General features: G+C 43.2%; 1 protein-coding gene across 6 annotated transcripts in view; it reads left to right on the forward strand.

Annotated features, from left to right (window-relative positions):
* The window catches only part of AFG2A (AAA ATPase AFG2A), a 281,537-nt gene extending 255,304 nt beyond the window's left edge, over positions 1–26,233 (forward strand). For 3 of the 6 annotated variants that reach the window (XM_084855975.1, XM_084855977.1, XM_084855980.1), the window contains exons 16-17: positions 3,682–3,875; positions 25,674–26,233. In XM_084855975.1, the coding sequence (XP_084712101.1) occupies positions 3,682–3,858 (177 nt within the window). In that variant the 3' untranslated portion in view covers positions 3,859–3,875; positions 25,674–26,233. Of the gene's footprint in view, positions 1–3,681; positions 3,876–8,633; positions 9,805–9,917; positions 10,034–25,673 lie in introns of those variants that run through there. The other 3 variants (XM_084855976.1, XM_084855978.1, XR_014792057.1) reach the window with 2 other exon arrangements.

Below are 26,233 nucleotides of genomic sequence, written 5' to 3' on the forward strand. Positions count from 1 at the left end.
TTAGAACCCTCTCACCAACTATTAAGATTGGTCTCTGGTTAGAGGTATTTGAGGTCAAAACAACTAGGGTGTCCTCCATGCCTCAATAAAATACATGGCAAATTTCTCATTGATTTTTCTAAGACCAGGGCTGCACCTCTGTTGCATGAATGCACACCACACTCGGGTCTCAATCATGACAGTTTTACTTGGGCATGCTAGACCTGATGAAATGTCAAACGTCATACTTTCTAGCTGTGATTGTTGCAATGAAGATGGGGGGAGGCAAAGTGGCTCTGGAATAAGAAGGCTGCTAAATTTGTACATCTTGTAATTTAAAGCAAATATCAATATTTGTGGGAGAGTTGGAACAGGTGCCCTGGCTAGGAGTTTTAGGGTGCAAAAGCCTGACTGTGTCTCTCTGCTTTGCCTGTACCCTGCAACGTTGCACATCCATCACTGCACCTGCTAGGCCAGCAGTGCTTGGGGACTGCATTCCAGTGGTGAGCAGGGCCAAAGGCAAAAGGGGTGAAGCCAAAAATACAACCCCCCCAGCATATTTTAGCTGAAAGCTCTTTCTGCCAGTAATTAACCCTTAAGGGAGGTATTTCAACATTTTAGAATGGGGAAAAAACTGCACAAAACCCTGGAAGCAGGTTGGGGGAGCAGTGGGGCCAGGGGAAGCTGGGGGGGCCTCTGGGAAACCCCAGAGGGCTGGATTGGGAGCTCTGGAGGGCCAGATTTGGGCCCTGGGCCTGAGGTTCTGCACCCCTGTGCTAGGCCCTCAACTGCTACATCCACTTTTTCATCCATAGTGCTTTAGGGTGTGTATGTGTGAGAGAGTGCACAACAGAGGAAATGGCTCTTCTCTTCTCTTCTCTTCTCTGCACTGCTTTCTACTCACTGCTTCCATTTTTCAAGAGTGTAGCTCCCATTTTAAACTTTGAGGCCGCATGCACACAAAACAGCTTCTGGTTGGCCTTCCCCTCTAGCAGGCATGCACAAAGTCATGCTCCATGACTTCTCTGTGAAATTCTCCATTTCAGTTGTTGTTGGTACAGTCAGGATGAGATTTGACAGGAGTGAGGGCAAGAGTCACCTACCGATTGTGTCTCCTGCCTCTGCATTTCTCAGTTAGAAGGAGAAGAGGGTAAAATGCCTCCCTACAACGAAGGGAGACACATCTGATCCCCCACTCCACCAAGCTCAGAAGCAACGTCCTCTGTTGTTTCAGAGCACCCTATTAAGTTCAGTGGGTCTTACTCCCAAGTAAGTGTGCCGAGGGTAGCAGAATTACAGGGTGATGTTATGATTACTCAGAAGTAAGTCCCACTGAGTTCAGTGAGGCTTACTCCCACACAAGTGTGCCAAGGGTTGCAGACTTACAGCACAATCTTATATTTTATGTCCACTCAGAAGTAAGTCAGAGGTTTCCTGAGGGCTGGGAGAAAACAGTACAGCAGAAGTTAATCTCAGGAGTGCCCTTGCTGCCTTCTGAAATCCTGAAGTAGCCAGAATAAACACACAAACGATAGGGCTCTTTTCCAAGGCTTTAGTTCCATTCAACCTAATGACGCTTAGAGATGCTAATTGCCTGAGCCTAATGAGGGAAACTTAAGAGAGCTGCCATATGGGGTTTCTAGCCTTATGGAATCAGGTGGTCTCCGTTTGGAAGGAAAAGGCGGGAAGCCTCTGAACTTAAGGGCTAGGAGGCAAAAGTCCACCCCTTTCCCGTGGGGCATCGGGGCACAGCTGTTGACGTCACGCCAAGCGGGCTGAGCGCCTCCTCTTGGCGCCCTCCATCTCCCGCTTGTCCTGGCACCTAGCATCCCAACGCTCCAGTTGTCCCTCCCCCTGCCTGCCAGGGTCGCTACCACTCTCAGGAATGTGAGCAGGGAAGGGCTCTCCCTCTGGCAGCACCTCTGAACAGTGCACGGGTTCCTCTCCCACAGTTTCTATCTCTTCCTCAGAATCAGAACTGCTTTGGGGCTCTACGGGCTCCAATCTAACCCTGACAGTTAAGCTATGAAAACAAGACTCCCCGCCCCCCTTTGTACACATACTAGGGAGGGAGGGAGGCACTCCCTCAGTTCAAACCACGTGGCAGCCGTGTAAAGAAGCCCTTCCTAATGACCTAATCCCGCAAAGAAACCGAAAGCAGGAAGCTCCGGAAAGGATGTGGGTTTTTGCTGTTTTTTTTCTTAATGTAGGAACACCCTAGATCAGATCCTAAGCAAATTCCTTTTTACTCCAGTTCTTGCTATTTTTGTGTCATTGTTACTTAAATGTTCCCACCCAAATTGTTAGGTAGGCCAGCATCACCTCCTGCCCCGATAGTCTTTGCTGTGTGCACCTCTTGTTCCTAATATCTGGCAGTGCCCAAATCTTGGTTGCCAATTTTCCCCTGTGACAACGTTTATGAATCACTGGAAGCATGAATTGATGGGAAGTGGAGAAGCTGGGGGGCAGAGACTTAGCACGGCCTGTGTGTTGCCTGTTGGAAGATCAGACACTTTACATACAACTGTGACTTTTGATGCTCATGTTCATTTGATGTTTTAAACAACACAGATACCAAACAAAAGTATTGGAAAACAACTAGTTAAGGAAGAGGGGAATATATCTAGATATGTGTTACTTTTCAAATAATCACAATTTGGGTTTTGTCTGTGTTTAAGAGCTGAGAAATATGAATACACATATGGCTGTGCTCTCTACATTAGTTGGCAGAAAACTGAAAGGTTTTACCTATAAGATGGCTGTGCATGGATTTCCCCCTTTTTAATGTCTTGTTAAATGTTGTAAAGAATTAAAACTCAAGGCAACAAAATGCTGATCAGAACTAACAGCAATATTGTAGTAACTTGACAAAGATGTTCAAATCCATGCTTCCCCCCACCCCCCAAAGTCTGGTTAAAAACATGCTAAATCCCGTAAAAAGCCCCTAAAAGACTTTGGCAGCCATTAGTCCAGCATAGGCAGTGGAAGTCTTTTCAGCAAGTGAACAAACAAGGAAAATACATTGAATGGCTGACAAATGCATTTCAGCTGGCTCTTTCATTTACACACATAAGGGTGCAGTCAATATCAATCACTGTTTTCCCTCTTACGCTGAAAATCATGGTCTCTCTGTTCATTCCTCAAGCGCTTTTCACCACAGTAATGTGTCTTTAGAATGACATTAACATGAGGCTGTTTCCGCTGTCTGAAGTCCAGAGAGCTTAAAAACATATCTCAGGCTTTAAGATATAAAACCTCTTCTTTCCCATGCTTTTTCTTCCTACCTGCTTTGAATTATATATTTTTACTTTTAAAAAGAAGTTAGGGTTTTAAGATAGCAGCTATGGACAATTTGATCAGCTTTCTGTTGTTTATAGAACACTTACTGGATTGTTTATTATCAACTGATGAATTTTTAATTGAACGTCTGCCATAGGCATGTTTTACTTACATAAAAGAACAGGGTATGGTCCTCCAATAATAAACACCAGAATGCAAACATGTATTGATTAATTTTGCCACAGTTGCAGCTGAGTTTTCATTTGTCCAGATGCTTTTGCTGATGCTCAAGAAAATTATGAGAGAATTCAGCCTTCTGTTACATTCTATGGTTGTCCTGCCCAATCCTCAGCAGATAAAATGTTCCAATATTGGATATTCCATTGTTCTTTTTTAAAAAACATGAATATGTTTCTTTTTCAGATAACTGCAGTTTGTAGAGAAGCTGCCCTTGTCGCCCTTCAGGAAGATATACAAGCCAAATGCATTATGGGACGGCATTTCCAACAAGCCTTGGCGATTGTGACCCCTAGAATTCCAGATTCTCTACAGAGTTTTTACGATGGGTATCAGCACCAGAGTGGTCTGCATTCTCTTTGAGAAAAGGATTAATGATGGTACAGTGTGCAATATGACTCCAGGAGCCATAAGCTGAATAGCCTTTTTTCATAGCAAAGAAAATAAATTTATTTTTATAAGGCAAATGTTTGAATTGAACTTTGCTGCAGGAGTTTTCCTAATAAAGATATTGAGTAGCAGTTGGGAACTGTGCAAGCCTGACAGAAACGGCTGAAAAGGTCTCCGTTATAATAGCATGCCATAAGTTTACATCATTATTATAATCATGTCACTTAGGCTTCATTTTAGCCTAATCTCCTTTTTCTTTAGAACATTAGTCCATTCACTTCTTTTCAAATTATCTTCCATGTACTCTAAGCCATATTCTAAGCTATCCAAACTACATGAATTCATCTACCATTCACTCAACTCCCCATCACCACCACCACCACCATCCCAGCTTTCGTAGGGTTGAAATTTCCCCCTTGCCTTTTTCATATCTGCTACACACAGGTCAACGTTTTCTTTCAGCTATCGACCATGACCCCAAGGTCTCTTTCATGGTCTATCACCAGCTCAGATCGCATTACTGTATATATGAGGTTAGGCTTTTCTTTTCTTTTTGCCCCAATGTGAATCACATTACACATAGTTACATTGAACTACATTTTCCATTTTAATGCCCATTTATCCAGTTCGGAGCATTCCTTTTGGAACTCTTCACAATCCCTTTTCATTTCTATCATCCTGAATAATTTGGTGGTATCTGCAAAATTGGCCACCTCACTGCTTACACTCCAGACCATTTATGAAAAAGTTTGAAAGCACTGATCTCAGTGCAGATCCTTGGGGAACCCCACTTCTTACATACCTCCATTGTGAGAACTGTCCATTTATTCCTCTTCCTATTCTAAACTAGTTAACAATCCATAAGAAGCCCCATCCTCATGACTGCTAAATTTATTCAGGACCCTTTGGTGAGGGACTTTGTCAAAAGTTTTTGAAAGTCTAAGTATGCATTGTCTGCTGGATCATCTCTATGCACATGCTTGTTAACATCATCTTGTCAAATGTTTTTGAAAGTCTAAGTATGCATTGTCTGCTGGATCATCTCTATGCACATGCTTGTTAACATTGTCTCAAAGAACTCTAAAAGTTTAGCGAGACAGGACTTTCCTTTGCAAAAGCGATGTTGATTCTTCTTCAGCAAGACTTGTTCTTTGATGTGCTTGATAATTGTATCTTTATAATGCTTTCCACCAATTTACCCGAACAGATGTTATAGTAACTGGCCAGTAATTTCCTAGTCCCCTCACCCAATCCTTTTTTAAAAATGGGTGCTACATTGCTATTTTCCAGTCCTCTGGTAGAGAGGCTAATCTTAGAGAGAAGTTACATATTTATGCTAGACAGTCAGCATTTTCACACTTGAGTCCTTTAAGAACTCTCAGTTAGATCCCATCTGGACTTGGTGAAATGCTAATTTTTAATTAACATAAAACTTCATTTCTTGTAACTATTTCCATATGCCAACTAAGTGTGGTTCCAGACAAGGTTTTTATCTTGCAATCACCCCGCCTTAAACACAGACTTTTAAGGGCAGGGTGAGGGGAGGGTGATGCCCAGGCAACATCTTCCATTTGTTACCCTCCAGCTTCGCCCACCACTACTCCTTTCTTTTTTCTTACCAGAAAAAAATTGATTAAGGAGAAAAACATAGAACAGATGTACGATGCCTTTTGATTTTTAGTCCTAGAAGCCTTCTATCTGAAGCACTCCAAATATTTTTAGTATAAAACATACTGATTTAATATGATTTTCCATTTATTGAATTAGTCTTCAAAAAATATCGAAATGTCATAAATATGATTTCTTTCCTTCTGAAGTTGTTATTTATAAAAGTGCTCCAATTGCTTTAATTGCTCAGGACAATAATATGTATCTCCTCTACACATAACATGCTCATCTGTTTCTTTTGTGTTCATGATTTGTTATAGTTGCTTGCTTCCAGCTCTACATGGATTATAAATACTATATTGTATATAAAAATATATTTTGTTTGTTAGAAATGTACAAGCTGTTTTTCAAGGCTATATATATATATATATATATATATATATAATATAAGAAATCAGTGAAGCCAAATTAAACAGAAGAATAGAATACAGCATTACCCAAACAGCAGTAGTGGAACAAATACATCAGCAATCAAAAACAAAGTAAGTCATGAGGCAGCTATGAAAAGTGAACGGAAAGGGAGCCATATATGGGAGGGCATTCCGTGGTTTTGGTGCTGTGTGCCTACCTCTGCCAAAATTTGGATGGGAATGAATAGATGAATGTGTGCAACAACACTTGGATGCTTATTTGATTTATGCATGTGGTTCCTGATCCAGCAAGTAACACATAGGTAGATTCTGCAGTGGACCGGCTTGTTCCAAGTCATGTGGATTCCACGGCCTTTAGGACCAATTTTTCACCAGCGAGGGGGGTAGGATTTGCACTAATCCACATTAGCACAAGTGTGCATCAGCACTAATGCGCACTTGCACAAATGCACTAACCCACATTAGTTAATGCAGATTAGTACATAAGCTCAAGTAGAATGAAATTCTGTTCTTCTAGTCCTTCTCTTCTTCTAATTCTTTCTGTCCTTCAAATCCAACCCTCCAGAGTTCCCTAGATGGCAACGACCCCTTTTCTTGGCCACACCCCTCCCCCCTGGCATCTGGTCATGTGGTGGTCTTCCAGTTTTTGCATGGGTATTCTCTCATTCTGATATACTGAAATGCTTCTCTTGAGGCTCAGTTACTGGCAGTAAGAGCTTTAAGCTACAATATGCTGGGATGTTTGGTATTTTGGCTCTACCCGTTTCACCTTTGGCCCCTCCCACCCCTGGAATGTGGCCCCGAGAGCTTCTCCAAAATTGAATTCAGCCATTGGGCTAAAAGAGTTTTCCCAACCCTGTTGTAACCCTTCCCTTTGTTTTATTAATTCTTCATAGTTTTAACTTTGGGCAATGACTTTTATTTCCTTTTCTGACTTTCGGCTAGCAATGAGCACAGGTCATTTCAGTACTAGCATGGCAAGGTAAGGCAGAATGCTCCAGGACTCTAGTTCCGTTAGAGGTGCTCACGCGACATAAAGGATATCGTTCCTGAAGCTCAGGAAGGATGTTTATGCATTCAGGCTTTCTTGAGCATGCATGCTTAGGAAGACTTCCTGGTTTCTTGCCGCCGCCCCTTAAGAAGGCCCAGCAAGCTTTAAAAATGAATAAATAAAAAATAACTGACTGATTTGTCAGGTTTCCTGGCACACTGCCCTCCTCCTTCATGCTCTCCCACGTGCTTGTCCTTCTCCGATGGCTATTTTAGATTTATTACTCATCTCAGGCCTTAAGGATCTACATTGCAAATCAGGTCTATTTCAGGTATCAACTGTTGCACCCAAATTAGGAAAAGCCTGGGCAAGAGAGTGAGTCACTCAATAGAGATGTTGCATCTGGCAAAAGATTTTCAGACCTTTTTCTTCCAAATTTGTGTTGTGAAACTTGATAACCTGGAATATACCTGATTTGAATTGGAGTGCTGGTGGAAAGTGCAGGAGGCATCATGCCTCCCCTTAAGTAAAAACAATCATACCTATGTTATTGCCAAATTTTTATCATAATTTTATAACATTTCCAATTATGGTAATTCCTATGCAAGTTACAGGGTGTGTGTGTGTGTGTGATACAGTTTATCTTAAGGGCTACCTTTATGAATTAATTTATACTTAAAACTTGCGTATCATTTTTCCACAGAAGATTCACATTATAAACAATAAAGAGTGCTAAATTAAAACAAAAAGATTTAGAAATGACAAAAGTTATTTTAAAATAACATACACCATAGAACACAGTAAATGCACATTCACAAAAATAAGCAGTTTTTTGTGTTTTAAAACCCACCCCCAAGTTTGTGTTTTAAAACCAAATGCCCAAAGCCAAACAAAGCAGACATTTTAACAAGTCATTTGAAAGTATGCAGTAGGTGTTAAAATAACTTCCCGGTGATAAATATGGAATTACAAATGGTATATGTAGGATCCAACTGTGCCCCAGCACCAGCACTAATTACATTGTGTTGTTGTTTATTCGGTCAGTCGCTTCCGACTCTTCGTGACTTCATGGACCAGCCCACGCCAGAGCTTCCTGTCGGCCGTCGCCACCCCCAGTTCCCCCAAGGTCGAGTCTGTCACCTCCAGAATGTCATCCATCCATGTTGCCCTTAGTCGGCCCCTCTTCCTTTTGCCTTCCACTCTCCCTAGCATCAGCATCTTCTCCAGGGTATCCTGCCTTCTCATTATGTGGCCAAAGTACTAAATTAATTATATTGCACTAGCATAAATCAACGCTTGTGCAACATAACTAGCGCTTGCTAGGACAATGGTAGAAAGTGGCAAAACTAGGAATTCTGGGTTGTTGGGGGAGAGACAACCGAGAATTAGAACACAGAATTCTGGGTTGTCTTTCCACCAACAACCCAGAGTTCCTGGTCAGTACACAACACTAAACAACCCAGTTTAGTCCCTCCCACTTGGCAGCAGGAGCAGTTGGGCAGGAGGAGCCAGCATGTTTGCTCATTCTTGCTTAATTCACAACAACCCAGGATCTAAAAAAAAATCTGGGTTGTTGAGACATGTGAATCAGGCCATTTTCTCAGAGACTTCATCACTATTTAAATATTTCTCTGCAAATTTGTAAAAAAAAATTGTTTAGCCCCAATAGGTATTTAATTTTTATTTGAAACATTTTAACCACAACTGTCCTTTTATAGAACTGTGGTGCTGGAGGAAAATTCTGAGAGTGTCTTGGACTGCAAGAAGATAAAACCAGTCCATACTCCAGGAAATAAAGCCAGACTGCTCACTTGAAGGAAGGATATTAAAGGCAAAACTGAAGTACTTTGGCCACATAATGAGAAGACGGGATACCCTGGAGAAGATGCTGATGCTAGGGAGAGTGGAAGGCAAAAGGAAGAGGGGCCGACCAAGGGCAAGATGGATGGATGATATTCTGGAGGTGACGGACTCGACCTTGGGGGAGCTGGGGGTGGCGACGGCCAACAGGAAGCTCTGGCATGGGCTGGTCCATGAAGTCACGAAGAGTCGGAAGCGACTGAACGAATAAACAACAAACGTCCTTTTATAGCAATTTCCAAAGTTGACATTTAGTCAATTGCTTCTATAACCAGGGGAGTGGCTAACAAAAACGATATGAATGTATCTCTGTTGTGTAATCCATTTGGCTACATAAGCACAGGCAGTTTTCTTCTGAGCAAAACAAAGCTGACCCCATTGGTTTAAGGAGGACAGACCTGCACTAATATAAGTATTTGGGGGAGTTGTACAAGGGTGAAGACTGAAGTGGATGTGGTTCAAACACACATTTTGCTTCTCTGAAAACAAATGCTTGAAAATGCAGTAAATCTGTGTGCAAGCCATTTTCACCATGTTGTCTGTCTTCACCTTAAATTTCATTTTTTCCACTGAACGCACCTTTATATACTGTTCCAAATATGACAACTGAGCAACTGATATGAGGCTTATTTCAAGTAAAAGCACAAAAATAGACAATTGAAACAACAGCACACTGTTTCAGTTCACCTAATTATGCATTTGTGTTTGATTATATTAAATATTTCAACATGCTTAGTATATGTAGAGTAATACTATGCCAGTAATTCAGGTCTGTAGGAAAATAAAGTTTTTGCTGAAAGAATTTTTTTTGCTCCTGAACCTGCTGCCAATTTTTGAAAGTGTTAACAAAAAATGAAAACAATATATCTATAGACTCAATGCCATATCAGAACTCAGCAGTTTCATTTTAGTGTGGTGGCAAGCACTGCAAACATATGCTAGGCAACAACTATAGTTGCCTACAGTCCTAGTAAACAGGCAGAGCTCCAGCACACGCATGTCCCTGTCTATAAGCACATACAACATAAAACATACAGCTCTGGGCAAATCCAGATCCATTTATCCAAACTCTGCCAGCCACTTCAACTGGAAATGGATTTTATACTATCCTTTAAATATCTGATGTTATGTTATATATCCAGCTTCCTGGTGCAGCGGGCTACAGGCGGAATATGGTCACCTTTCACTGATAGAAAATAAAGATCATGGAACATGGAAGATTTTATCAGCTGAGCTTGCAAATGGCAATTCCTTTAAGGTAAAATATGTTGTCTGCCCAAGCAAGGTATAAACAAAAGCACCTTTACCAAGGGCTGATGCAAGCTTTCCCACCACCTGAGGTGGGAGAGAATATGTGCACCTCTGCCCCCACTGCCATGTCTCTCAGCCTCCTGAAGTGTCTCCTACCCCTCTGCACCTCCCTGGCCCCATCCCTGCCTGGGGAGATGCACCCCCATCCTGTCCCACAATGCCTGGCTCTATGGAAGGACACTTACAGCCAGGCATTTGGGCCTGGCTGGCTCTCCAAAGAGCCAAGCTGGCTGCTTTCTCTGGCTGACACAGCTCTACAGAGAGCCTGTCCACACTCTGGCTCTCTCTGAGATTCTCAGAGCGAGCCAGAGGGCAGGTGGTTGCTCTGGAGAGCCTCGCTGGCTCCGTTCTCTTGCTGTGGCAAATGCTGTGGGAGAGCTGCCAGCAGAGCTCATCGAAGTAGAGAGACAGACAGACACACACACACACACACACACACACATGGCCACTTGGTACTCCCCCTTCTTCAACACCTGAGGTGGGGGATACACTGTGCCTCATGAGAGGGCTGGCCCTGCCCTGCCCTTTATATGTGCTTGAATTCAAGATATATTGGGTTGGCTGTGATAGGGTATGATTTTAGAAGATAAAATGCAAAATGTACTGCTTTTGCGAACAGTAAAAATAACAGTAAAAGAACAGACTGTAGCCTCAATAGCAATGGATATGTCCCAACGGCAATAATCGTCTTAAGTGCTGCTTCAGTGCTTTTATTCTTCCTAACTAGATATGTGTCATGCTTCAGCTCATATTTATCCCACGCAGTCCCCTCAACTGACACAGAGAGAATGTGGCTATGCAATTCCCATGGCTGACATCACACAGTGAATGTAAAGAGTGCCCTAGGCAAAAGCTACTCTTCCCTGAAAGGCTTCGTATCCTCTTAATTGTACAAGAGGGACAGCCAAGTTTGGGGGTTTAGAAGGTATGTGCCTTAGAATCTTAAGTATGCCGGGAGGGGGGGGGGCAGGGGACAGGACAGTTCACAGCAGGCAGGTGAAAGTGTATGAAGTAACAGCACATTGCCAAGGCCTTTAGGGTGCACGCTCACTATGCCTGATCAGAAGCAAGAGTTTCTGGCCACCTTTTGACTGAGTGGTGTCACAGTTTTGGTAGGTGACAAGCCCTGTTCAGGCATTTTGCCTGAATAGGGTATGGTAATGCATGTAAGGGGCACAGGGCTATGTACTCCCCATGCCCCTAACATCCCTGTCTGCAGCATCTGAGTCCCCAACCTTTCTGCGCTGAGCAAGAAGGTCTGAAGGGCACTTCTATGTAGATTTCACTTGAAACGGAGTAAAAGCCTGCCTTATCAGGGTTTCCGATTGCAGAGATGCTTCTACTCATGTTCAAGCGAATGCACATAGAATCCCCCTCCAGAACTTCTGCTCAATATGAGGGACTGAGAGGGCGGGGCTGGCGTGCATGGAGAACTTGGGGGTGGGGCATAATGCACAGGAACATTGAGAGCCGGCAAAACACCTGAATAGGCTAGACAGTCCACTGCTTCTGATCTGGTAAGCACCCTCTGCAAAGTGATAATGACACACACACATCCCAGAAGCCTCAAGGGCAGTAGTTTTCAGCCCTTTATTGGTTGGGGAACCCCTGGAAATGTTGTGATATGCTATGGAACCCCAAACCCCTCCTCCTTACAAAGTGAAAAAGAAAAAAACCAATAACACTTTAACAGTTACGAAATTCAGATTATAACTTGAGTGTTATTCAAGATCATTGGGCAACTGGAAAATTAAGAATATTCATAAATGCAATTCTGAAAGTTTATTAATTTTCAATGCGGGGGAAGTGAAATGCCCGAGGTAGGAGGTTGTAAAATTTTACGGAACCCCTGCAGGATACTTCCCCTTCATGGATCACTGCCTTGTTGTGGTGAAGGGGCTTGCGTAACTCAGTGAAGCCATAAGCTATGCCATGCAGGGCCACCCAAGACGGACAGGTCATGGCAGAGAGTTCTGACAAAATGTGGTCCGCTGGAGAAGGAAATGGCAACCCACTCCAGTATTCTTGCCAAGAAAACCCCATGGAGCGTACCACAAGGCTAAAAGATATGACGCCGGAAGATGAGCCCCTCAGGTCGGAAGGTGTCCAATATACTACTGGGGAAGAGCAGAGGGAATTTCCAAGTAGCACCAGAAAGAGTGAAGCGGCTGGGCCAAAGCCGAAAGGACACTCAGCTATGGATGTGTCTGGTGGTGAAAAGAAAATCCGATGCTGCAAAGAACAATATTGTTTAGGAACCTGGAATGTAAGATCAATGAATCAAGGTAAGCTGGAGGTCGTCAAACATGAGATGGCAAGATTGAACATCGACACTAAAATGGACAAGCATGGGCGAATTTAATTCAGGTGACCATCATATCTACTACTGTGGGCAAGAATCCCTTAGAAGGAATGGAGTAGCACTCACAGTCAACAAAAGGGTGGGAAAAGCAGTACTGGGGTACAATCTTAAAAATGATAGAATGATCTCAGTACGAATCCAAGGCAAACCATTCAACCTCACAGTAATTCAAGTCTATGCCCCAACCACTGATGCCGAAGAAGCTGAGGTTGATCGGTTCTATGAAGACCTACAACACCTTCTAGAACTAACACCAAAAAAAGATGTCCTCTTCATCATAGGGGACTGGAATGCTAAAGTAGGAAGTCAAGAAATCACCGGGATAACAGGCAAGCATGGCCTTGGTGTACAAAATGAAGCAGGACAAAGGCTAATAAAGTTTTGTCAAGAGTACACGCTGATCATAGCAAACACTTTTCCAACAGCACAAGAGGTGACTCTACACATGGACATCACCAGATGGTCAATATCGAAATCAGATTGATTATGTCCTTTGCAGCCAAAGATGGAGAAGCTCTATACAGTCAGTAAAAACAAGACCTGGAGCTGACTGTGGCTCAGATCATGAGCTTCTTGTTGCAAAATTTCAGCTTAAATTGAAGAACATAGGGAAAACCACTAAACCATACAGGTATAACTTAAATCGTATCCCTTATGAATATACAGTGGAGGTGAGGAATAGATTTAAGGGATTACACCTGATAGACAGAGTGCCTGAGAAACTATGGATGGAGGTCCGTAACATTGTTCAGGAGGCAGCAACTCAATCCATCCCAAAGAAAAAGAAATGCAAGAAAGCAAAGTGGCTGTCTGAGGAGGCTTTACAAGTAGCTGAGGAAAGAAGGGAAGCGAAAAGCAAGGGAGAAAGGGGAAGATATACCCAACTGAATGCAGAGTTCCAGAGAATAGCAAGGAGAGACAAGAAGGCCTTCTTAAATGAACAATGCAAAGAAATCGAGGAAAACAACAGAATGGGAAAGACTAGAGATCTCTTCAAGAAAATCGGAGATCTCAAGGGAACGTTTTGTGCAAAGACGAGCATGATAAAGGACAAAGAAGGCAGGGACCTAATAGAAGTAGATGAGATTAAGAAGAGGTGGAAAGAATACACAGAAGAACTATACAGGAAAGATCTTAATGTCCCTGATAGCCATGATAGTGCGGTCACTGAACTTGAGCCGGACATCCTCGAGAGTGAAGTCCAGTGGGCCTTAGGAAGCATTACTAACAACAAAGCTAGTGGAGATGACAGTATTCCAGCTGAGCTATTTAAAATCCTAAAATATGATGCTGTTAAAGTGCTGCACTCAATATGCCAACCAATTTGGAACACTCAGCAGTGGCCACAAGACTGGAAAAGGTCAGTTTACATTCCAATTCCAAAGAAGGGCAACGCCAAAGAGTGTTCAAACTACCGTACAATTGCGCTCATTTCACATGCCAGCAAGGTTATGCTCAAAATCCTACAAGCTCGGCTTCAGCAGTATGCGAACCGAGAACTACCAGAAGTACAAGCGGGGTTTCAAAGAGGCACAGGAACTAGAGATCAAATCACCAACATTCACTGGATCACGGAGAAAGCAAGAGAATTCCAGAAAAACGTCTATTTCTGCTTCATTGACTACGCTAAAGCCTTTGATTGTGTGGATCACAACAAACTGTGGCAAATTCTTAAAGAGATGGGAGTACCAGACCACCTTACCTGTCTCCTGAGAAACCTGTACGAGGGTCAAGAAGCAACAGTAAGAACCAGACATGGAACAACCGATTGGTTCAAAATTGGGAAAAGAGTACGACAAGGCTGCATATTGTCGCCCTGCTTATTTAACTTATATGCAGAGTACATCATGAGGAACGCCAGGTTGGATGAATCACAGGTCGGAATTAAGATTGCCGGGAGAATTATCAACAACCTCAGATACGCAGATGATACCACCCTAATGGCAGAAAGCAAAGAGGATCTAAAGAGCCTCTTGTTGAGGGTGAAAGAGGAGAGTGCAGAAGCTGGTTTGAAATTCAACATTAAAAAAACGAAGATCATGGCATCTGGCCCCATCACTTCCTGGCATATGGAAGGGGAAGAAATGGAAGCCGTGACAGATTTTATTTTCTTGGGCTCCAAGATCACCGCAGACGGTGACTATAGCCATGAAATTAAAAGACGCTTGCTCCTTGGGAGGAAAGCTATGGCAAACCTAGACAGCATAGTAAGAAGGAGAGACATCACCTTGCCGACAAAGGTCCATCTAATCAAAGCTATGGTTTTCCCAGTAGTAACGTATGGCTGTGAGAGCTGGACTATAAGGAAGGCTGAGCGCCGAAGAATTGATGCTTTCAAACTGTGGTGCTGGAGAAGACTCTTACGAGTCCCCTGGACTGCAAGGAGGTCAAATCAGTCAATCCTAAAGGCAGTCAACCCTGAGTGCTCCTTGGAAGGACAGATGCTGAAGCTGAAATATTTTGGCCACCTAATGCGAAGAGAAAACTCTCTGGAAAAGACCCTGATGCTGGGAAAGACTGAAGGCAAAAGGAGAAGGGGACGGCAGAGGATGAGATGGCTAGTTAGCATCACTGATGCAATGAATATGGACTTGAGCACGCTCCGGGAGAGAGCGCAGGACAGGAAGGCCTGGCGTGCTATGGTCCATGGGGTCACGAAGAGTCGGACACGACTGAATGACTGAACAACAGCAACAAGCAGGATACTTGCTGAATCCAAAGTTCTGTTGAACTCTAGTTGACAAATGCTGCTCTGGGGTGTCCTCTCACATTGTGCTGGGAGGAGCTTTGCAAGGATGGAAGCAGTGTCAGAATCTCTCTCTTGGCTGATTTTGGACTCTTCCCTCTGCCATCTCTGGCCATCCCTGTAAAATAAGCCCAGCTGAGATATAGCCAAGAAGTGACAAGTATGCTAACACTGCACTACGGTGATCAACTGAGAAATGTGGGAAGATGGGCCCTACTGTTAGTCACACTCTTTTAGGAGTGGTTTCAACTATCACTGTACTATAATGTACAGAGAGTTGTTGCCCAATTATATTTCTGTAGAACTGGGCAACAACTAGACTTCAAGAAGGAGCCTTACAGTGTAATCCTATGTATATCTACTCAGAAGACGACCCATAAGGTTCAATGTGCTCGTTCCAGGTAAGTGTGTATAGGAATGCAGCCTTAAAAGCAATGTTGAGAGCTAGAAAGGGAACAACCATGCCATAGTCTCTGAGTTTCCTCTCTTACCTTTTATCACAGTCTCCCTTCAAGCCCTTGGCAGTTTTAAGACTGGGAAGCCCACAGTACTGTTACGTTCTTGCACCCCGCTTCTGAGAGGTGAGAAGTTCCAGGGGTTCCAGCGCTTACTGAGACTTCAGTTTCCTGAGAAGGAGGACACGGAGACTTGTGATGCCTCTTTCATAAAAGGTTTATTTACACTGAGCTTAAGATGAGGGTCCACAACACTACCAGTCCAACAGAACTCTGCTTCCCTCAGCTTTCTAGGGATTTACTTCTGAGAGCCCAAATCTGCTCTCTCCATCTTCCATCCACTTCCTGCCAGCCTGACTTCCTGCTACACACACACCTCATTCCGCCAGCCCCTTGGCCTAGTAGAACAAAATGTTGCCAACTCAAGAGTTACAGAGTTGGGGGCGGGGTGAGGGAAGCAGGGGAATCCTGAAATTCTTTGTAATCAGAGACACTGAGTTGTAAGGGATCCCTCGAAGGTAATTTAGACTGGCCCCAAGCATATAACAATCCTCTCTGTAGGCCAGATCCTAGACCCTTTAGGTTCCACCTAACAGGCAAAGGATAGTGGCAACACAGCCCTTCGTTGTTAATGGTGTTAAAAGTTTAATAACTTATTTATACCTATCTTGTCTGGAAAAACAACAAAGCGCCTTCTGACACCTTAAAGACTGACAAATTCATTATGGTATCAGCATTTGTGGAACAGAGTCCATTTCATCAGACCTGTGAAGTATTATCCTGAGGTATGCAAGCACATGGTTTGGGGGTAAACAGTGACATCAGAAGGAAAGGAAATGCAGAACAGTGCAGATAGCGACAATCACATTATTAACCGTGGCCATTCACAAAATAGTTGTTGCTGATAGCATAAACATTCTGGCATTTGGTAAACTAACACATGTAGTGGTATCTAAAAAAGAAATTTTATCCCAATTCAAGCCACAGGAGATAAAACTGAACCTCTTGATGAACTGCAACTCAGCAGTTTCTCAATCTAGTCTCTTTTGAAGTTCTTTTGCTCAGGAATGCCTAGTTTAAGGTTACTTTTGCTGCAACAGATTAACAAGACTCCCTGTCCCACTCCCACAAAAGATGATGTCTATGAATGTCAAACAGCTTAGCTAACCGAAGAATTATCTTCATATCCTGGAATGCTCCCCCTGTATAAGCAAAACGGAATCTGCCAGCTTGGATAATTGTGCCTTCATGCTACATTTTGGTGTTGTTATTTTTAAAAAATTATAATGCCAAATTAATATTGTAGAGCGGTGTATTTGTTCAGATTTTTGCTATCATAGCTTTGAAACAACTATCAGTATGGTGATACACTTTTACATATTACTACCCAGTATTATAAAAAATATATATGTTGTTTTAAGGGCATCACTGAACTTAAATTCACAAATCTGATAATATGGATTGCATTTTTGTCAGGAGAAATATTGCTTAAACTCACTGATTTGCATACAAACATCAAAATAACTAATTAGAACAGTCTGATTCCATTCCAGGCTTTCACCATATGCAATTTTTCTAAAAGCCGCTTTTGTTAAGATAAAACACATAGTAGTAACTGGTTAGGCTTTCAACTACAAAGGAGTATTTTATTTTCCTGAGAGATTAATAGTAAGCCAGAATCAGCTGGTAGTGCCAAGTGCCTTGATAACACAATTGGCCACAGAAAGCTTTGTTAGGTTTTTTTCTTCTCGTTTCCCTGAGAAAACTGGAAGACAATAAAATTGCTGGCATAGTGGCATTGATTTTGTAAGTCATTAATTATGAGCATTTGGGAAGTTCAAACATCCAAAAAAAGGAAGAAGATTTAAATATTCATCATGGACTGATTGTAAAAATTAATAAGGTGAAGAGGGATGGGAAAAATAAAGCAAGGGTAGGCAGAAGGTTGCTCTCCAGATGTTTTGAGCTTCAATTCCCAGAAACCCTTGTCAGCATGGCCAATGATCAGGAATGCTGGGAGTTCAACTACAAAACATCTGGAACATAACATCAGAAGAGCCCTGCTGGATCAGACCAAGGGTCCATCTAGTCCAGCATTCTGTTCATACAGTGGCCAACCAGCTGTCGATTGGGAGCCAAAAAGTAGGGCATGAGTGCTGGAGATCAATCTTCTGCCCACCCCTGAAGTAAAGGATGGAAAAATGCTTATGCAGATATCTTCATCAGAAGCAGAAACTGAACTGATATTCCCAAGATATAGACCACCTACTTCAATGGAGCCCCAGAGCATTTTAATATATAAAATGCTTTGCCATCTCCAGCTCGTTTGACTTCATCTTCTCACAGAGAGGCTAGATCCTCAGTGCAATAATTTGCAAAATATGAATGAAGCTTGACGCTTGGATTGTTAGTTTCCTCATGGGAGGGTCAGTTGCAGCTGTCTGTTTTTGTATGGAGCTCAGAGCTTCAAGTTACGTTTGAAAAATCATTGAAAATGCATTGATTGCATAAATTAGTGGTTATTGCTGCAACTTCTAGGACCATAAATCCTTGATTTTAATTAGAATTAGGTTAGATAAAAAGCACACAGGTTTCTCTGGCTTGGATATTCCGCTTTTCATCTAGGGTGACCAGCCTTCAACCAGAAAACTATTAGCCCACCTGTTTTGTTTGGAGGCTTTTGCTAGGCAAGGGAAGCAAAAGTCAGTTTTCTAAAATCCACCCAGTTTTCCAGCGGTTATCCCACCCACCCCTCCAGCTGCCCCCTGCATATCCATGCATTGTGCCAGATTCAAAGTCAGTCAACAATGATAGTTGCTGTAGCAGCAAGGTTAGGTGGAAGAGAACATCCTGTGTGGGTGTGAGAAAATGTGTGCCTACATATTCTGTGTAAATGAGAAAGAAAGTGGTGTTCATGTGTCTTGTGCATGAAAGCGCACTTCTCTATGTGTAGTGTGTGTATGTGTGTGTGCATGCAATGTAAATGTATCATATATAGTGTGACTTGACTTGTAGTCTGTGGCTAAACTAGCTCACTTCCTTAAGTGAACTGGATATTCATTACAGGAACGCCTTCAATTAAGGAATGTTAGCAAGCTGCTAATATAGTGTCAATGCTAGCTTCTGCTGGGTGAGCATGTTGAATGTTGCTCCAGTGCTGCTCAACTGGCAGATGTGATCATGGGAATAAATCCCTATTTACAAGGATTCATGACTCCCATCCCATACATATGGAAGGAATGAACAAGACCAGCCATATGACTTGGCTCTCAGTAGAACATTTTCCCTCGGTCTTATAGGATTCTCTGTCTTCCAAGAGTCAATTGCAAATCCAAAGCGCACTGGTGATAAGAATGCCATTCATAGCAGAATTCAGTTCCTCTAATTCATGCAGCTGACATTTGTGCATCCCAGTCCATGAATAATATTGGTAGGCATGTGGCACTGGCTGACTATTAGGCTCACATTAGGCAGACTTCCTCCTTTCTAGCACTGAACCACAAGTATAAGGAGAAGGATCCTGTGGGGTATGCTGAGCTAGCAAAGCCAGTTCCTTCTGTCTAACAACACACACAACCTGGAAGCACCTTTCAGACTTCACTCACTTGACAGTGACATATTATGCCACCAAAGAATAATGGACATTCCTCAAAGACGCAGGGCATGTTTTAAGAGTCTGTAAACAGATTCATTCCAGACAGCCTCCTTAGAAGGATCCGAGGTCTTCAACAGTAGATGGACAATATAAACACACATAAAGCAATGTATTAAAATTAATGCTAAGCTCTCCCACCTCCGTTGATAATGTTCTCCACACCCAGGGTGTGGCTTCTGCTTGAGGAAAAATAGGCAATATTTCTACCTCAATTGTTTTTGAAGGGATGTTCTATTTATCAGTAATGATAGATTTCCTTTGGTATCTTTATCAGCTATAATTAAAATAGCCACCTTCTTTCATCATACTCCCACTACAGTCAATGCTACAGTCCTTAACCCTATCACAAATTTCTGTAGTTCCAGAAACTGTAATCCCTAATTATACTGAAGAAAGACAGTGGCAACCCAATAGTCTTGAACAAATTTACTTGAAAGCAAACCCCACTCATTATGAACTGATGTTTAACTAAATATGCTTAGGATTGCAGTTGCAGTGATTTCTTCTTTTCTTTCTCTTCTTCTCCTTCTCTTTCTCTTCTCCTTCTCCTTCTCTTTCTCTTCTCCTCTTTCTCTTCTCCTTCTCCTCCTCCTCCTCTCCTCCTCCTCCTCCTCTCCTCCTCTTCCTCTCCTCCTCCTCCTCCTCTCCTCCTCCTCCTCCTCTTCCTCTCCTCTCCTCCTCCTCTTCCTCTCCTCTCCTCCTCTCCTTCTTCTCCTCCTCTCCTCCTCTCCTTCTTCTCCTCCTCTCCTCCTCCTCCTCCTCCTCTTCCTGTCCTCTCCTTCTTCTCCTCCTCCTCTCCTCCTCCTCTCCTCCCCCTCCTCCTCCTCCTCCCCTCCTTCTCTCCTTCTCCTCCCCTCCTCCTCCCCTCCTCCCCCTCTCCTCCTCCTCCTCCCCTCCTCCTCTCCTCCTCCTCCTCCCCTCCTCCCCCCTCCTCCCCCTCCTCCCCCTCCTCCCCCTCCTCCCCCCTCCTCCTCTCCTCCTCCTCCTCTCCTCCCCTCCTCCCCTCTCCTCCCCCTCTCCTCCCCTCCTCCCCCTCTCCTCCTCCTCCTCCTCTCCTCCCCTCCTCCCCTCCTCCCCCCTCCTCCTCCCTCCCTCCTCCTCCTCCTCCTCCCTCCCCCCATCAATAACAAGTGGAGAAAATTTGATCTCACCCACTGAATCAGCATTACTTTAATATAATGTGTATTTAAATAAACAGAATTTTACATAATTTTGTGTGCTATTCCCTATTTCATGTCATGTTAAATTTATATAGATGTAGCCAAAGGAGTCATTGTAGTTTGTGGATGGTGCAACTGAGAAGGGAAATGTAGTGCACAGTTTATTGAAATTGGTCTGTCGCAAAACAAAAATATTCTTGCCAGCGTACTGGATTCTGGGTTGTATACTTCATTACAGAGTCATTATTTTGCTTAACATGGAAATAAAGGTGAGGTGCTCTTTCCCTCTCCATCTCCACTTTCCCAATGGATGGACAATTGTGCAGTGAAAGGTAATCTGGAGAAATATAGGCTTAAAACTAGTTAGACAAGGCAAAGCCATGGATAAAGGAATGGTCGTTTAGCTGTCTGTGACTATGGTCCTGGTTTACCAGACATGTGCTCTTGAAACTCTTACATGTAAAATCATTGTGCTCTGTATTGCTTTAGATTGAAACACATTTTAGCAAACAAGCTGAATACCTTGCATCAGTTATTGTGTAGGACTTAGCACAATGACTTCTTTGCCTTCTTGTTGTCACTGAAGGAGCAGTGAACTTCTGCACTCCCACCATAGTCAGATTGGCAATTAGTAATGAGACTAGTGCCAAAGTAAACTTTGATAATAGTCACTGGCCTTATTAGCCATAAGGGTTATTTTTAAACAAAACAGTAAACAGAAAATAGTTGTATAGTCTCTAAAAACCCCCACAGGAGCTAGTTCATAGAAGTTCATAGATTCCCAGGGCTTGACAAATTATCAGATGTGAGCCATCTTTATCTGCAAAATGCCCCACAAGCATTCTGCATTGAGCCACCATAAACTCAGTTTGGTTATCCTTGTGGCCATGTTGTGATAGGCTACAACACAGAGAAACACTGTATGCATACAGTGGTAGTGGTGGAGTATGATTTAAGGCTACAAAATAAGCCTTAAAATGGCTTCTTATTTGAGTTTGGTCAGATTCATCCCAAGTTTTCCACCACTGTTTCTCAGTGGTTGTCTTTCATTATCCACAATTCCCTGGAATATGAGGGAAATGCATGCACTTTAGAATGAAGGAGAGACCTCAGAGTTATCGTTTCAACCACCCTAGTCAGTTCCATATTCCAGACATCAGGTAGGACTTTTGGCAGGATGGGATAGCTGGCAACACCACTAAGGCGTTAAGAAAACCTACTGAATTACTCCATTGTCAGGGTGGACCATTTCAATAGGCCTGTCACTCTTGGAGCTAGCTCACCAAAGTACATCACCAAAGACATCTGAGTAAATTTAGGAGTCATAAGATGAGGACACATATTCTTATGGATCAGTAACCTCCTGTTTAGTCTATTGCAATGCATTGTATGTGGAGCTGCCTTTAGAAATGGACCAGAATATGGACCAGAAATGGTTCAGAATAGAGCCTCAAGTTTATTAGCTGAGACTGGATTATGCCTGTCAATTGCACTGGCTCCCAGTCCATTTCTGGGCCCAATTTAAAGTGCTGGTTTTAACCTTTAAAGTCCTTCATGGCTTCGGACCAGGTTACTTGAAAACTCACATTATTGTTACTGTCATTGTTGTTATTTCAATTTATGAGTCGCCCTAAAGCCAAAGCTCTCAGGGCAACATACATAAAAAAAGCAAATACAATATAACAGTGATAAAACTATAACACATTAAGGGCACAATCCTATGCAGATAGGTGGCTGCCTCCGAACTCGGAGGTGACCGCCTGTCCAGTGCAGGGCAAGAGAAGCACCGAGGGGATCATTCCCTCCATGCGGCTGTCTAGCCGCAGGAGGGCTGAGCGGGGGAGGAGGCTGACGTACGACACATTGGATGTGTTGTACAGGCGTTTCCGTCCTCCCCACCCTGGAACGCCCCCCAGGAATGCTCCATTTTGTCTGCTCTACGCTTGTCTTGAGAGCATGGAGCACGGAGCTTTTCCGTGCTGCCTGCAAGGCAGTGTGGAAGTGGGGGAAGGTCCGGTTCCTAGAAAACCAGGTATCCTATGGCTGTCTAGCCACTGACTAGCGGCCATAGGATTGCTCCCTCCAGGTGTTTGCTAAACCATGGAGAGATGGAGTCAAGGAAAGGGAATGCTGAAGGGTCGGATTTGTCCCCCAGACCTGAGGTTCTGTATCCGTGATATCATGTGGGAGTAGGCAACATGGGGCATGGCTAGGGATGTACAGATTTTGTGAAATCTATTCCATCTGTGTTTTGTGAAGTGTCAGGTGCCTTTCATTCCGCTGTCCGGACATTGATGCAATCTGATGTTTTCCATTCTCCTGAATTTGCACAAATTCACATTTGTGCAAATGCACACTTGCACAAATCCCTCCAAAATGCACATTTTCATGCTTTAGCCTATGGTGGAAATGCACATTTTTGGCTGGTATTTGTTATTGTATAAATTTTTCTACAACTAAATTTGCATCAAATTCTGGAAAGTTTTTTTTTTTTTTTTTTAAGGTCACAAGTCCACAGAATCCACGCAACTCAGGGAAAGTCAGTCTGCTGCAGAATCCAAACCCATTTTATTCCATTGTGGATTATCATAGAAATCCGAACCCATTTGATTCCATTGTGGATTTCTCTGACATCCCTAGGCATGGCTCCTAGGCTTTGTATTTCTCCCTGTTCCACAATCCTGGCCAAGTTTTTATCTCTTAATTTGATTTCCACTTTCAGAAGGGAGGAGCTGTCATTTTGTGAACGCCACCATGAAACCCATTCCAGAGAGGCCACTTGGCCATGCCCCAAATGTAGGGGCACCTGGAAGAGGAATTCTGAAGCAGTTCTAAGATTCTGGACAGTGTCGTATACCTTTGAGAAGCGTTGGAAGAGCTTTTTAATTAAGACTTAATCCTGCCTGTGGCTGGGCTTATGTGGGCTACAGGGTTTTATTTTGCTGTGATTCTCTCTCTCTCTCTCTCTCTGTATACACCACCTTTTTATTTATTTTTATTTATTACATTTTTATACCACCCAATAGCTGAAGATCTCTGGGTGTTCAGAATAATTAAAACCCTAATCCTTCTTGAACCATGGTATCCTTCTGGGATGATTGTCTGAGCTGGGAGTGGGAGGCACTGCATTGCAATGGTTTCCCTCCTACTTGGATAATCGGCTCCAGAAGGTAATGCTTGGGGAATATTGCTTGGCCCTGTGGATTCTCCAGTATGGGGTTCCACAGGGGGTCAGTTCAGTCCCCCATGCTATTTAACATCTACACGAAACCGTTGAGTGCAGTCATCCAGAATTTTGGGGCTCGTTATCAGTATGCTGATGACACACAGCTCTATTTTTCCTTTTCATCTTCTTCTGGTGGGGCTGTGGATGTGCTAAATTGGTGCCTGGCTGTGACATTGGACTAGATGAGGGCTAATAAACTGAAACTCAACCCAGAAAAGATTGAGATGCTGTTGGTGGGTGGTTCTTCTGACCGGATGGAGGGTGCTCAACCTGTTCTGGATGGGATTGCATTCCCCCTGAAGGAGCAGGTTCATAGCTTGGGGGTTCTCCTTGAGCCATCTTTGTCACTTGAGGCTCAACTTTGGTTGGTGGCCCACCTATGCCCCTATCTGGACAGGGATAACCTAGCTTCAGTTATCTATGCTCTGGTAATCTCCAAATTAGATTACTACAATGCACTTTATGTGGGGCTGCCTTTGAAGATGGTTCAGAAGCTGCAGCTCATGCAAAATGCAGTGGCCAGATTGATAAAAGAGGACCAGATGGTCCAAACATATAAGTCCGACTCTGGTCTGCTTGCACTGGCTGCTTGTATGTTTCTGAGCCCAATTCAAGGTGCTGGCTTTAACCTATCAAGCCTTACACAGCTTGGAACCACAATACCTGATGGAGCGCCTCTCCCGACACTAACCTACCCATATACTACACTCAACATCTAAGGCCCCCCTCCGGCTGCTTACACTGAGGGAAGCTCGGAACACGGTGACAAGGTCTTTTCAGTGGTGGCCTCCAAATTATTGGAATGATCTCCCCCATGAGGCCTGCCTGGCACCAACATTGTTATCTTTTCGGTGCCAAGTTAAGACCTTTCTCTTCTCCCAGGCATTTGGCAGCATATGATACATTTTAATCGATCCTGGAATGTCTTATGGTTATGTTTGTTTGCTTTTGAGATTGTTTGAAGTTGTGTTAGATATATGTTTCTTTTGTGTATATTGTCTGTTCATGTGTTTTTTTATGTAAATAGTTTTTAATCTTTTATATTGTATTTGATCATGCTTTGTTGTTGTTGTTATTAATTACATTTCTATACCGCCCATTAACCAAAGCTCTCTGCACAGTTTACAAAGATTAAAAACATTAAAAATACAATATACAAAGTTTAAAACTACAATATAAACTAAAGAAAAAAAAAGAAAATAAAACCTGGCAGCAATGCAAAGATTTAAAATACATTAACATGTTTAAAACAACAGAAACTTTCTATCAAATTATCTGGGCATTTCATGATAAAATAACATAAAATATAACCATGTATGGTCAATCAAAGGATTTAGCCCTGCATATCCAGATATGGCCCAGTTGTTGTTTTTTCTGTCATAATGAAAGCTTACAACCCTCTTACCCTCCTCCTACCTGCACAATGCTGGATGTCCTGCCAGGTCATAAAACAACTTCTTATAAGAAGCCCAGAGATGAATTTCGTGCAGTGCTCAGAGTACAATGTCCTTTGAGAGGAGACACCCAGGTAAGTATGTAAGGCCCCATGCATGCTCAAGACATAAGTCTTACCTGGGCCTTACTCCCAGGTAAGCATGAATTGCATTCCTGCCATGCTTTTATACTTGGCCTGCAATCCAGATGGCAAGGGATTGATAGGCATGGAACACAGAGAAGGACTGGAGCCACGCACAAGAGAAGAAGCCACTAGTGAGTATCACTCAGTGAGGTTGACCACTTCCCTCTTGTTCCCAGTGAGCCATGATTTGCTACCATGACGTACAAAAAGCCCCTTTGTGTCAATGCTCGGACAAAGCGCAAAACAAACACACAAGGTGCAAGAGACCTAACAGAACAGCACTAGACCAGTAAGATAATTTTATACCGTGTCTATAAAGTTCTTGATGGTACACAATCATGCCAATGTCATAACAACCATATCAGTTATATCAGCCTTTTCCTTTTCTTTCTTTTTCTTTTTAGTATTGTGGACAATGCAAACAGGACATCATGGCTACCCAGAACCCCAATACAGACAGAACATGACCAGTTCCATTGCTGTTGCCCTCAGGCTTACAACGGAACGCTTCGTGATGACAACCGTCGAGAGTCAAGAGTGCCAAGCGAGGAGTGATAGGCCCATTGATTAGTCAGGACAAACTGTGTTTGGGCTGCAGCACTTCAGAGTATGGGGAGGGGGACTTAGCCCAGACACAGATTTTCTTCAACAAGGCCTCAAATAGACCTGACAAGGTAAGCCCTCCTTCCATTGGATCCTTGTCAGGCCTAGCAGCCGAGCTGAAGGAATGGCTTCCCCCCTTTAACCTGGCAGTGCAGGCATAGCTGGTTGTCTGAACTGGAGCCGAGAATAAATTTTCCCCTGTTGAACTCAAATTGGCCCCAAGAGGGAAACAGGTTTTTGCCTTCTCTGCACTGCCTTTGTCTTGGGCTGCTGTGCCTTGGCTTGTAGCGCCAGACAGGTCAAAGTGTGGGAGCTTTAGCATCAGGCCTAGATTTTAATAAAAATGGACTTGTTTAAACAT

This window comes from Heloderma suspectum, chromosome 5 (assembly GCF_057233095.1).
Source record: "Heloderma suspectum isolate Gila_16-S chromosome 5, 16-S_ref, whole genome shotgun sequence".
Taxonomy (NCBI): Eukaryota; Metazoa; Chordata; class Lepidosauria; order Squamata; family Helodermatidae; genus Heloderma; species Heloderma suspectum.